The 14,373-nt window shown below is 41.1% G+C and overlaps 1 protein-coding gene across 1 annotated transcript in view; it reads left to right on the top strand.

The window, feature by feature from the left end:
- Positions 1-11,645, top strand: part of LRP3 (LDL receptor related protein 3) — a 29,037-nt gene extending 17,392 nt beyond the window's left edge. Inside the window, exons 4-7 of the mRNA XM_058033898.1 lie at positions 5,229-5,437; positions 5,722-6,808; positions 9,272-9,404; positions 10,812-11,645. Of these exons, the coding sequence (XP_057889881.1) occupies positions 5,229-5,437; positions 5,722-6,808; positions 9,272-9,404; positions 10,812-11,618 (2,236 nt within the window). The 3' untranslated portion in view covers positions 11,619-11,645. The remainder of the gene's footprint in view (positions 1-5,228; positions 5,438-5,721; positions 6,809-9,271; positions 9,405-10,811) is intronic.
- Positions 11,646-14,373: the final 2,728 nt, after the last annotated feature.

Raw genomic sequence — 14,373 nt, 5'->3', positions numbered from 1 at the left:
ATTTTTCTCATATGTATAGATTATTAATGTGTGTTTATGGTAGTCTGGTTTAATGAAATACTTTCCAGCAATGTAAAAATAGATAATAGGAAGACACCATGGTAGGCTGTTACTTCATGTGAGTACATAGGCAAAAACTGATGTATATGACTAATACAGTAATTTCCTGTGAACTCCTGGAGGTCTGTTTACAGTTGGTAACTTCTATTTCAGTGTCATTTCACTGGAAAAAGAATCAGATGAGTTTACTGATTTCTGCAGAATTCAGTGCTGCATTTCTCGGTTCACACTGGGTTGTTCTGATCCTCAAATTCTGAATACTTTCAGTGTTTCATTGGCTATTGTTGTACTTCTCTATAAAAATGTGGAAGAGACATTCCAAGAGCAAGACAATAGCATCTTTCAGGAGTGTCACAGACATCTGTTCATTAAAAATCCTTTCTTAGGATTTTTCCTCCTGAGAAGCTGGGAGGCCTCAGGAACAAAATGTAAACAATGATTATCTGCTGCTGTGGAATGCAACAGGTGCATCTGGGATTGGTCTCATGTGGTTGTTTCTAATTAATGGCCAATCACAGTCAGCTGGCTCAGACAGAGAGTGTGAGGCAGCTGCCTTTGTTATCATTCTTTCTTTTCTATTCTTAGCCTAGCCTTCTGAGGAGAACTTTTTCTTCTATTCTTTTAGTGTAGTTTTAATGTAATATATATATATATATAAAATATATATATTATATAATAAATCAAGCCTTCTGAGCATGGAGTCAACATTCTCATCTCTTCCCTCACCTGAAAACCCCTGTGAAAACCGTCACACAGGAGAAACAAAACCTGCAAATTTTGATCCAATAATTTTGATCTTGTACACCGCTCTCCTTCTACATTCTTGTATTGTTTTGGAGATCCACAGGTAGCAGTGAGAGCAGCCTAAGGCCAGGCCATTTTAAAAGATGTTCTGTGATGGGGGTTGCATTTTGTTTCCGTTGTAGTTCTGGTGCTGGAAATACCAATGTTTTACTGCTTTTCCTCTCCCTGCCCTGTGCACTAGGGCTGTGTGCTCTGCTTGTGGAGAGGAAAAAAAGCCTTGAGGAAAGGCAGGTTCTGTTCCCTTTATCACCAGGTGCCAAGGGTGCATTTACCAGGCAGGGGAGCTTTGCTCTGTTAGAAGCCCTGGGGTGGAGGGGGTGTCTGGAGCAGGGGGTAGGGCTGGAATGGAGTTTATTTAACACCCTCTGCCCTGCAGTTTGCATGGTGGGATCACCCCTTGGTCCCTGTTCCACTCCTGCAGAACTGTCAGAGGGCTTTGCTGGGGAGGATTAGGGACTGAGCAGAATGTCTTTGCTTTTCCTCTCAAATCCTGTGCTTCCCTGCCCAAAGTATTTAAAAATACTGTGGCACTGGCTGGTGCTGCGTGAGATATGGATGATGCTACAAATGAGTACTCTCTGTTTCAGTATGGCTCCTGCTTCTTCTTTCAGTCACAAAAAATGTAGGTTTTTGATACAAAAGGTCTGGGACTTCCCTCAAGATCAGTAACTACAGGCTTGGGTACTTTTCCAAAGACTGTACAGTGGCTGTGTAGTCCTACAAGCAGTACAAGCACAAGTCTTTGTCCTGTATTTCCACTGTATACCAATACTCATTCAATCCTTTTGACAGAAAAATTTGCATTCCAGTTTGACAAAGCTCAGCTGAATAAATAAATGTTTTGTGGGTAGCAGGATTAAGTTATTCTTCAGAGGATATAACAGAGCAGCTCTAGATCTAATTAGAGATGATGAAAGAAGTAAAGCAATAGAGGCTGAGTGCAGTATTCAGGAGTCTTGGCTAAAATAAATCATTAATGTCAGAGTAGAATGGCAGAAACCTCTGACACAAAACCTTGTCACAAATACATTATGAAGTGAAGCCAAATTATATATACTATATATATATATACACACTATACAATAATAATAATATATATAGTATATATATTATATATACAATATATTATATATATATATACTTACAAGTGCAAACGTATGTATTCATTTTGTTTTTATATTTCTTTAGAAGATAGTGTTTTTTTTGTGGTGAGGGCTTGTTCAAGTATATAATGCTTTTGTCTTGTAAAATCACCATCAGGGTAAATGAGGAAAAATATGCTTCTAGTAGGGGTATAACTTAAAAGGGTGCTGAAATAGTGACAATGCCTTAATCAAAGGAAAGTTTGTTGAAAATACATCTGTTGATTAGTTTGCATAAGGGAGAACATAATTGCTTTGACTTTGCTTTGTCTCTTAGCAGAAGAAACTCTTTAACTGTTGTGGTATCTATTACACATAAAACTTCACATTAGAACTAGAACACAGAGAAATTGTGTTTGAAACTTTTGGGCACTTGGGATTAAGATGTTTGTTTTTGTAGCAGCGTTTGTTCTTGTGAATATTCTGTATTTCCCTTTTTGAATAGCAAGGCATTTTTTCCAGTAGCTTGTGTATCTCTGAGAGGCATGGTGTTCTTGGGGAACCTTTAAACACAGTGTTTCCTTGCAAGTCTGTTCTGCCTCATCACCCTTGTACTCTGTGGCTGAAGTTTGGATTTGTCAGTGAAGAAATGTGGGATTCTGCTCTGAATCTGAGATCCATAAGTGACACTCAGGAAAATCTGTTATCCTCTGTATGCCTGGGCTTCTGCATTGGAAGCTGGAACTAAAGGTTGCTCCTCTTCCACAACCAAAAAACCCCCTGTTTATTAATAATGTACAGTACTACATTTCCAAGGTGCAAGTAAAAGGGTTTAATTGTACACAAATGCAGCCTCGTGAGGGTACTGCTGTCACCTGCAGAGGAGTTTGTAAACAAGGTATGTGCATGTGGCTGACTTTTCTGTACTCTTCCTCTGCATGAATCTTGAAAGTGTTAAATATTTTTCTTTTTTTTCTAGAAAGAAGTGCTTTTTAAAGTAAGTTATAGACAGCTTATTGCATAGGCAAATTCTCCCCTTGGGTTGTGCAGTCTGTGTTGTGTAACCATGCTATGGCTGAATTATTTACTTGATAGACAAAAGTAGCTCTTTTCAACACAGCAAGGAAAATGAGTGGCTGTGGGACCCAGTGGGAGTGCTGGGAGCTGGGTAAGATAGGAGAACAATTTGTTGGCATCTCTAAGGTACATCTAAAGTAACTACATGGTACATCTAAAATAACTACAAAAGTCAAGCACCAAAAGATGTAGTAAATGAACTTGTTTGCAACATACAAAAAGAACTTTTTTAGTCATTCCCTCCCCCCCCTTCCCAGTTTTGAGTTTCAGTTTCTTGATTTAGTGACTGTTCTTTTTCCTTAAAACCTTCTGTTGTTGGGCAGATGGATATTTCTAACACTTAGTCAAAAAGTTTTCATTAAAAAATTCCTATGAACAATCCTCCAAGGAGATGACAGAAACCCTGCGTGATGTGTGGTGCCAAAATGAATCACAGAGAGCAAAACTGCTGTGGTAGCTCAGTAATGCTGGCTCACATCTCACATAACAAACAAACTCTATGTGAGTACCTATAGCTTCCCTGATGCTTTGGATAATTCCCTTTCATGGTGCAGTGGCTGTTCACTTCTTGGTCATTAAAAACATTTTATGCAGAACACCTGTAACAGAAATGCTCTGGTTTGCATATCTTTGAATGGCTGAGTACTTAAATCTTTTTATTTTGGCTGCACAGTCATCTAAAACTTCCTTGCAAAATATGCTGGTTTCAGAAGCTTGATGGGATTGCTTATAGCAAAGAATTAAGTGCTGTGGGAATATTTCCTCACAGCTGGGAAGACACACAGAGGTTGGTGGGAGAAAGAGTTAGAGGAGGAAGGACATTTCTGGGTGGAATGTCCTTGCACATATGTTGTTTGTCATCTCCTAATTTCCATTTTAACTTATCACTTTTGGTGTTCTCTTACTTCTCATGCTCTTGCTGATAACATTTTTTTGAGAGTTATTAAGCCAATGTATTTGGCAGGACCTAGAGGTGTGGGTAGGCTGTCTCCTGCCTAAATGAATTAGCTAGTTTATATATTTGCTGATCTTTCCTTTTCAGCTTCAAAGGTCAAGATCAGGCAGGCATTGACAGCCTTTTGTAAATACACATTGATATCAGAAAATTCTTTCCATTATCTTTTTCAAGGAATTTGTCTTTGATTTTGTGAAAAATCATCTAGGGAAGGAGACCTGTATTTTGCAAGTTTTTCTGCCTTTCGGAAAATTCTGTCTAGATATTTGCATGGAGTATGGACAGCTTCTCCCAAGTTCATTTGGTGTAGCTGAGTTACATAACAAAGGACCAAAATTCATTTCTAAGTGTTCTGAACAGTGTGCCCTTTCCTAATGAGTATGCTTTTCTGTGCAGTCTGCAATCTGCTGTTGTCATTGCAGATTGCTGCATACAAATGCAATCTGTTTCATCAGACAACAAATACCACATATGGTTCCTGAGGCACAGGTAGGGATGATTATCCAGTTGTGTTCAGTGTCCTGCAAACAGTCAGACTGCAAACTCTTTGCACCAGATCAGCTACTATTGAATAATCACTTGGCTTGTCTCAGCACAAGGGTTAGAAATTTGACTGTGCTCTAGTCTTGTTTGCTCTGAACTTGCACTCCCAGAAAGAGAATATTTTAATCTTTGAATTAAAACATAATGGTGTTAGATTTTAGGTTCCCTTTCCACCCCTATTCTCTTCTTGGTCTCTCCTTACCCATCCCTGGCTCACGGAGTGGATTTGTCTCTCATACTTAGCCCTTTAGGATTCTTTGTACTGCTTTCAATTGTTCTTTTTCCAAGACAGTGGTCAACCCTGTCATCCCTAGTTTCATAACTTGTACAGTTGGAAATGACTGCTGAAATTTATCTATTTTCTGTATAATGTATTCTAGAATTTTGCTTTTCCTCCTGTCTGTATTTTAGGAAGCAGTTTTGTTTAAGGACTGACTAAAAGAGGACTCACTGTTTGAGCTTTTGGAGCTACTTTGGTGTGATGTTTATGCTTGTGACATGGGTGCTTTTTCAGATTAAGGGATGTGCTTTGTTTCTGTATACTCAGGGTGGTATATAAAAAGTATTTCATTATCTTTGAGTTGTTACCTTTATGTCAGCACTGTTTGATGCAGAAAGTCAGCCATTAGAGTCTGTTCTTTCTCTGTTAGCTTTTGTTCTAGATACATGTCCTTTTTGTAACTTGTGCTTTCTTTTGTTCTGAACAGTTTTAAGAACTTTGATTTGGAAGACTCTCAGAAGTGTGCAGTAGACTGGTTGATGATTGGCCCATCTTCCAAGAGGGAGGAGTACAAAGTGTGTGGATCTTCCATACCTCCATCTTTCATCTCTGCAAGGGACCATGTGTGGATATTTTTTCACTCAGATGCATCAAGCTCAGGACAGGCTCAGGGATTTCGCCTTTCTTATATTAGAGGTAAAATCTTGGGGGTTTGTTGACTTCAATTCATACTCTCTCTGGCAAAACTTGCAAGACAGGAGTACTTTTTTTTGACAAGCATCTTGGGCCGTTGATGACTGTAAGGTATTGGTGTGGTAACACTGATATTATTTACATGTGGCTTTTTAACTGTGTTGCTGAAGTGTACTGGCCTGACTAATTAGCTTGTGACATGCATGGTAGTAGATGTTGAAAAACGATATCAGATTGTTCCAAAAGTTTTCAAACTGATTTTTGTTCCTCCTTGTCCTCTTTCACAGGAAAGATAGGTCAGTCTGCGTGCCAGTCAGATGAATTCCACTGTGCAAATGGGAAGTGTATTCCCAGTACCTGGAAGTGTAATTCCATGGATGAGTGTGGTGATAACTCAGATGAGAAGAATTGCACTGTCCCCCCAACAGACCCTCCATCCAGCATCTGCCCCTCAGGAATGTTCCAGTGCAGCACAGGGCACTCCACCAAATGCTTGCCAAATGAGCTGAGGTGTAATTCAGTTAAAGACTGTGGGGATGGTTCTGATGAAGATAATTGTCCTGATCTTTCCTGTGGCAAAAGGCTGGGGAATTTTTATGGATCTTTTGCTTCCCCAGACTTGTTCCGTGCAGACCACAGCAGGTCAGACCTTCGCTGCACGTGGTACGTGGACACGCAGGACAACCGGCACGTGCTGCTGCAGCTCGACCTGCAGCTGGGCTACAACGACTATGTGAAGGTGTATGATGGCATTGGAGAGAGAGGTGATAAATTAATGCAGACATTCTCACACCACAACAACAGGCACTCTGTGAGTGTGGAGTCGTCCAAGGGCCAGCTCACTGTCTCGTACCATGCCCGCTCCAAGAGCACTGGCCATGGATTCAATGCAACCTATCAGGTGAAAGGGTACTGCCTGCCTTGGGAGCACCCTTGTGGAAGTGATGAGGAGTGTTTCACAGATAAGCAGCATTGTGATGGCTGGTGGCATTGTCCCAATGGCAAAGATGAGGAGAACTGTCCTGCTTGCCAGAAGAATGAATACCCATGTGAAGGAAACAGTGGGCTTTGCTACTCAATACTTGACCGCTGTAATAACCAGAAGAACTGTCCAGATGGCTCAGATGAAAAAAACTGCTTTACTTGCCAGCCAGGAAATTTCCACTGTGGGACAAATCTGTGCATCTTTGAGACCTGGCGCTGTGATGGGCAAGAAGACTGCCAGGATGGAAGTGATGAGCGTAACTGCCTGGTGATTGTCCCCAGGAAGGTCATCACAGCTGCCCTCATTGGCAGTCTTGTGTGTGGCTTGCTGCTAGTCATAGCACTGGGTTGTGCATTTAAATTATATTCTCTGAGGACCAGGGAGTACAGGTAATTGTTTTGCTTTGTTGATGTGTTTATAGCTGTGGTAGTTTTTAGTGTTTTGTTAAAAGGAAAAGAGAGGCAATTCTTAACCAGAGAATTTGCAAAATGCTATGAAATCAAATCCAAGGACCTGGTGACAGCTAAATAGTTTTCACTGCATTAGGCTCAGAGAAGATTTCTGGAAGTAGTGAGTGGAAATAGCAGCTCTTCTGTGGTCTGTGAGAAGTACATGGTTATTGTGCAGTATGGCAGAATCTGTTTGTGACCTCATCTGCCTTTTCCTTCTCATCCCCTTGCAACAAACCCTGTGCCCCTGCCAAAAACTGAATGCTGAACTGCTTCAGTGAAGTCTTCACTGAATCTGAACAGCCATTCATCCCTCCCCAAATACTCCAGGTCTCAGTTCTGCTTAAAGCAATGTCCTGCTCTGATGGGGCCTATTCTCAGTGGGTGTTGTCCATGGTATAAGCTGTGCCCCTTTCCCTTGGTTCTGTGTGCCTCATTCTGGGTGTAGTGTGTGTTTCTTTGCCTGGGAGAAGTGAGTTCTGCCTTGCAGGATTCATAAGGGACTTTCTGGTTCCCATCTCCTCACCTGCATCAGCCCTGTGCTGTGCTGCTAACACTGTGTTTTTAAACAGTGTGCTTTACATTCTCTCTTGATCAAATCTGCATGATTCAGGACCTGCAAAAGAGCTGCTAAGGTGGGAACTTCAGTGCCTCTGTTCTGGCAGGACTGGCAAACCTTTCTGCACTGCAAGCTGCCCTGTTGTGTGATTGTTTCCAGTTCTTAATGTCTTTTCCAAAATAACCTTTGGGCCCTAGCTGAACAAGTTACTGCTGTTACTGGCACAACAATTACTGGCCACTTGAAAAAATTTCAGTTGCCACAGTGTCCAACCTGAGACTGCACTAGAGAGTTTGCTAGTTTGATTAATTCATGTTTATACCCTGTAGTCTTCATCCTTTTGTTTATTTTTGCATCCTGATAAGATTTTCATGTGGTTTTACTCCTAGCATGAGCCCTTTGGCAGTGCTTTTGTATAGTAGATATTTTTGCCCCTGACAAAGGAGAGGAATGATGAGGAGGACTCCATCTTATCAGAAGGCTAATAAATTACTTTATTATACTGTATTATTCTATACTATATTACATTACATCTAAACTGAACCTGCCAAGCACCCGTGACTGTCAGCTGACAGTCCTGACACACCTGGATCCAATTGGTCAGTGAATCCAAACACTCACGCCAGAATCCAATTATCAATTCCCTTCAGGTAAACAATCTTCTACAATGCACTCCACTTGTGAACAACACAAGAGCAGTAAATGAGATAAGAATTGTTTTTTCTTTCTCTGAGGGTCAGAGAACATGAAACCCAGAAATATTATTGGGAAGAATCGTGCTTTGCTTTTCTCTGGGAAGAGAAACGTGGCAACACTCATATACATTAGTGTCAGGGAGGCGGGGCAAGCTGTTACTGTGCTCCATATTTTCTGTGTGGTTCTGTTGTGTTCCATGTTTTCTGTGTGGTTCTGCTGTGTTCCATGCTTTCTGTGTGTTCCGTTGTGTTCCATGTTTTCTGTGTGTTCTGTTGTGTTCCATGCTTTCTGTGTGTCCTGTTGTGTTCCACGTTTTCTGTGTGTTCTATTGAGTTCCATGTTTTCTGTGTGTTCCGTTGTGTTCCATGTTTTCTGTGTGTTCCGTTGTGTTCCATGTTTTCTGTGTGTTCCCTTGTGCTCCATGTTTTCTGTGTGTTCTGTTGTGCTCCATGTTTTCTGTGTGTTCTGTTGTGTTCCATGTTTTCTGTGTGTTCTGTTGTGTTCCATGTTTTCTCTGTGTTCCGTTGTGTTCCATGCTTTCTGTGTGCTCCATGTTTTCTGTGTGTTCCGTTGTGCTCCATGTTTTCTGTGTGTTCTGTTCCATGTTTTCTGTGTGTTCTGTTGTGTTCCATGTTTTCTGTGTGTTCCCTTGTGCTCCATGTTTTCTGTGTGTCCTGTTGTGCTCCATGTTTTCTGTGTGGTTCTGCTGTGCTCCATGTTTTCTGTGTGTTCTGCTGTGTTCCATGCTTTCTATGTGTTCTGTTCCATGTTTTCTGTGTGTTCTGTTGTGTTCCATACTTTCTGTGTGTTCTGTTCCATGTTTTCTGTGTGTTCTGCTGTGTTCCATGCTTTCTATGTGTTCTGTTCCATGTTTTCTGTGTGTTCTGTTGTGTTCCATACTTTCTGTGTGTTCTGTTCCATGTTTTCTGTGTGTTCTGTTGTGTTCCATACTTTCTGTGTGTTCTGTTCCATGTTTTCTGTGTGTTCTGTTGTGTTCCATGTTTTCTGTGTGTTCTGTTCCATGTTTTCTGTGTGTTCTGTTGTGTTCCATGTTTTCTGTGTGTTCTGTTCCATGTTTTCTGTGTGTTCTGTTCCATGTTTTCTGTGTGTTCTGTTGTGTTCCATGCTTTCTGTGTGTTCTGTTCCAGAGCCTTTGAGACTCAGATGACGCGGCTGGAGGCAGAGTTTGTGCGGAGGGAAGCTCCACCTTCCTATGGCCAGCTGATTGCACAAGGACTCATCCCCCCTGTGGAAGACTTCCCTGTCTACAATGCATCACAAGTATGCAGACAATTTATATTTCAGCAGCCAAACTGCTATAAATTAGATACAATCAATCTGGAACTGTATTTCAGTGGCTAATTATATGGAAGTAATATAAAAATGTGTATGTGTTACATGGAGCTGAAGAGCCACAGATCTTGCTGTGGGTAGTTTTGAACACATTTATATATATTTTTAATATATATTTTGAACATATTTTGAATGTATTTGTTGGGAAGCAGCAGTGAGATAATCACTTTTGCTGTACACCAAGACACAATGAATAGAGACAGAGAGAAAGGTCACAAAGTAGATAGAAGAAAAAGGCTTTTCAAGCTGAAACTGTAAATACACCTGAAATGATAAGAAAATAAAGTCTCTATAGCAGGATTTTTGGAAAATTGTTAATTTTACAAAATGATTGCTTTTCATTTATAGGTAAATTACACTGGCAAGCCACTAAGTCATTCTGAAAACTCCTTTATGGTTCAGAAGTACCCATCTGAGATACAGTTCCTAATGTGATAAAGCACTTGTAGTTTGTTACTCCAGTGGGAAATTAACATCCTGGGCAGATAAGCAGAGCTGAAACTCATAAAGGAAACACTGTAAGGAACAGAAGTTGTGGCTGCTCTTCCCTGGCAGTGTTCAAGGCCAGGCTGGATGGGGCATTGACCAGCCTGGTCTAGTGGGAGATGTTCACAGCAGGGAATTTGGAATTAGATGATCTTTAAGGTCCCTTGCAAGCTAAACCATTCTATAAATCTATGAGAGTCTTTTGGTACAGGCAGAGCTGTCTTTGGTTAGAGTATGCAGGGAGCCCCTGATGCAGGGAATGGTTGGCATCTGACTCCATTGATTGAGAAAGCTGAACTTATTAATAACTTATAACTGATAAATTATTAGTTATTATATTAAATAATAACTGCTTTATTAAACTATATTATATTACATTAATACTATATTATATTAAAGAGATACTGTACTACAAAGAATACTAAAGAAAAACCTGTGACTGTCTCAAGACAACCAGAACACAGCTTTGAGTGATTGGTTATGGTTAATTAATATAAACAACCATCCCCAGAATCCAATTACCAAATCCCTTCAGGTAAAGAATCTCCATAGCATATTCCACATGTGCGAAAACAACAGGAGCAGCAAGTAGGGATAAGAATTGTTTTCTCTTCTTCTCTCTGAGCTTCTCCAGGAGAAAATCTGGGAGAGAGAGTGATCTCTCGCTGTTGAGAGAATGTGAATGCCACATTTGGTGTTCTCCAATAGTTTGTTAGATAATACACATTTAAGAAGCAAGCACAGGGATGGAGTCTGAGTATTGTGGCAAAGTGGAGATATTCACGGGGAGAGGAGGGTGTGGCAGTCTCTGCAGTGCTGTGCAATGCCGGTCTCTCCTGTGTGTTGCAGGCCTCGGTGCTGCAGAACATCCGCACGGCCATGCGCAGGCAGATGCGGCGCCACTCCTCACGGCGCGGCTCGTCCCGCCGGCGCCTGGGCCGGCTCTGGAGCAGGCTGTTCCACAGGCCCCGGGCGAGAGGACAGATCCCCCTGCTGACTCCTGCCCGCACCTCCCAGACCACGCTGGGCGATGGCATCATCAGCAGCGCTGCTGGGACTGCTCGGAGCCCTCCCCCTTCCCCAGCAGCACCCGGCTCCGAGGCCAGCGGCCAGGCCAGGGGCCCACAAGAAGCTGGATGTAGCAGCCTGCAGCCAGAGACTGAAATCACAGAGCCGTCGCCTTCCAGCACCTTCCAGCCAAATACTTGCACAGCAGCACATGCAGAGCCTGAGGCTGGACACACCAATAAATCTTTAAGTGCTGACTCTGACCGAGAGCTTAAGCAGTGCAGTAAAGCAGATACAGGAAAGGCTTTCAGAGATCCTTTATCTGAAAGCGTTACAGAAACGATCCATGGAGGGTCAGTATCCAGGAGGACTGTCCCAGAGGACAGTAGTTTAAGTGGAAGTCATCCACTGAGTGAAGATCCATGTAGATTACCCTTAAAAAAGTGGGAGTCTGGTTATCCAGACAGCCCTATGAATGTTCATATCCAAGTGAATGGACAAAACCAATGTTGCCCTAACTCACACCAGGAGGAGCCTTTGGGTGTTCATGCAGCTTGTTGCCATTCTGTGGAAGTGCCAATGTTACAGTCATCTACTTCCCTCTCTGAAAACAATACCAGTGATGATGAATCTTTACTTGTTTGCTAATAAAAATTTTTGTTTTGTCCATGTAAATCTTGTAGCTTCATTGTTTCTGTGGCAGTGCACTTTGATGGTAGGGGGTATGTCTGTGCTCCCAACTTGCTCACTAAAAATGAGTGTGCTTTAATGCCACAGAGAGTGCAGTCAGGGCTAAATGGGACATGTTTATGTCACTGTTGCTATTCCTGAAACTGCAATGGGGCAGAAGTAGGCCAGTGTGTGAATTAGGGGCTGGGAGAACAGCAATGTGTCACTGCAGTTTGGAGGCATCTCATCCTCTGGTATTTCTTTTGTACTTTTACTCACTCTGCATTCAGTGTTTCTTTGCCTTTCAGTGGTCTTATTGAACTAGAGAACTCTACTGGAACCTGGGGCAGACACCAGTCATTGTAACTCTGAGTACTAAGCTACAAATAACATAGTCTTTTTAGGCATAATAATTTAATTAAAATTTAAATCATTTTAATTAAAATGCTTAGGAGGAATTTAAATCCCTTTCTCTCATATGGAAACTGCTCACTTCTTTTGCTCCCTTCAGGAATGTTTTGATGGCCATATGAACCTTAAAGCATCCACTAAATCCACATTTTCTGTGTGGAATACCCAGAATGAAACCAGGTGTCTTAGCTACTAAAGCTTTGTAAGGAGAATGTAGCAGTGTTCAGTGTGAGTGGAGTGCATTGAATCTTAGTTGCAGCAATATTTCTTTCTGGCATTGCCATGTGTTGCATTTTCTTCATGGTGATGTTGGGAGTTGCAGAATTGTTTCCTCCTTCTCTACCCTTTGTCCTCTCCTCCCTTGTGTTTTTCTGAGTATGCTGGTACCACTTTGAGAGTGCCTAAAGGACCCTGAGGCTTTCCAGCTCCTTGGGGCTGCACTGAGAAGTGCTGAGCCCTTGGTCAGGATCAGACTTCTGGTTTATTTTGAAATTAAATCTGTCTCACACGTTGCTTGTAAATCTGCTACTTAAGTGCAGAAGTATAAGCCAGTAATTTTATTTATCGTTTGTTTTTAGAGAATGTTATTTTGCTTTTTTTATTTTTGGTTTTTTTTTTTTTCCTTTGAAGAACTGAAATACATCAGTGCCATTTTTAAAGCTGACACTTTGTAGATTGTACACACTTATATGTGAACTGGTGCCTTTTTGGTTTTTAGAGTATTATTAGAAGTAATTAAGTTATTTACCTGTAAGAAGGTGGCATTGCATAACAAGGAGTCCCTGCAGAATGGCAGAACTCTGCTGGGTGGTGGCTTGGTCCTGTTGTGGTGGCCAGACTGTCCCTACTCTGACAAGAGCTCTTCAGTTTCCCCCTGACACAGTGACACACAAAAATGCTTTTTAAAGGAGGTCACCAGGAGGTTGATGCTGCTGCTCTGTAAATATCTGAGTGCTCCAAAACCTCTTTGTTGTTGTGGGAATTCAGGTTGTGCAGTTATTAACTGAACCTGTGAAATTTGGCCTTAGTTGTGGGCCTGAGTTGTGCTGCTCACAGGACTTTCCTGGCTGTAGAGGCAGACTTCTGCAGTGAACACTTTACATCAAAGTGTCACAGATTTTTTCCTTTAAATGGGCTATATTTTGCCCTGGATCTTTCGCTAGGACTCTTTGAGAGACTCCCTTGAAAAAAACAAGGAATAGGACTTTTCCTACTAAAATGTAATACAGAAGAATTAAATAGAAGTGATTTTTTTTTTCCTCTTCTATTGCAAATTGGTTTCATACTGTGCATTCCAGAGTTAGAAGATTCAAATTCTTGAGGGCATTAATCCCAGGAAGGGCTTGTGGCAAAATGCATAACAAGAGTTGTAGTTGCATTAAATAAATACTGCTCAGTATTTTTTCCGGGTTCTTCAGTGATCAGGACTCATTTCATGAAAGAAAATGCACTTTTGAAAGAGATCTTGCTCTCCTAGCATTTGTAAACATTTTGGGTACATTCCACTTTTGCAAGGCCATGTACTGTAGTCATTGCACTGCCAGAGTATTGTTTCCATCAAAGGCTACAGGTTTTAGTGTCTTTATTTTTTTTTTTGTCTAGAGGTAACTTTAAAGTTTTAGTGTCTTTATTTTTTAGTGTTTTAGTGTCTTTATTTTTTTTTGTCTAGAAGTAATTTTAAATCCATAGTTTTGTATGTCTAAGGTAGTTAAGTACAGCTGGGAGAAAGAGTAAAGATTTATTTTGTGTAGATATGAAGGACCTTAAACGTGTATATTTATTTCTGTTACAGAAAAATATTTCTATAATAAAATAATGCTGATCATGCCATGCCTCAAGCCATCACCATCATAAGGCTCATAAAACTGAAATATGTACTTCAGAGTGCTGCTGTATTTTGGGAGCAACCCTGAACAGCTAAGATGTGTAACTTCCCATTATTTCTTAGGTGTATCATACATATTTTGTGTATTGATTCATTTGGTAACTCAGTGAAAATTTTACTGAGAAGGTTTTACTTTCAGAAACTTAAAAAAAATCCAGGTTAATGAAAATTTGATGTTGAACCATACAGAAGTATCTACAGCCCTCATTACTGGACTCTATACAGCTTTGCATCAATGGGAAATACAAGCCTGGTGCTGTTTGTAAGCACTGACTGCTGTGTGCTGAAGGGCAGGTTTCTCTCCTAGCTCATACCTTGGAAGGGAAGAGCAAGAATTCAGTATTAATTTCACAGAAGAAATCTCTCTGTTTGCACTGTGAGCACAAAGAGGTGCAGTGCCCTGGAATGTCAATACCTGTGTAAATCACAAAGTCTGCC

Source organism: Melospiza georgiana, chromosome 14 (genome assembly GCF_028018845.1).
Source record: "Melospiza georgiana isolate bMelGeo1 chromosome 14, bMelGeo1.pri, whole genome shotgun sequence".
Taxonomy (NCBI): domain Eukaryota; kingdom Metazoa; phylum Chordata; class Aves; order Passeriformes; family Passerellidae; genus Melospiza; species Melospiza georgiana.
The sequence above is the reverse complement of the archived record's forward strand: the minus strand, read 5'-3'. Positions and strand labels throughout refer to the sequence as shown.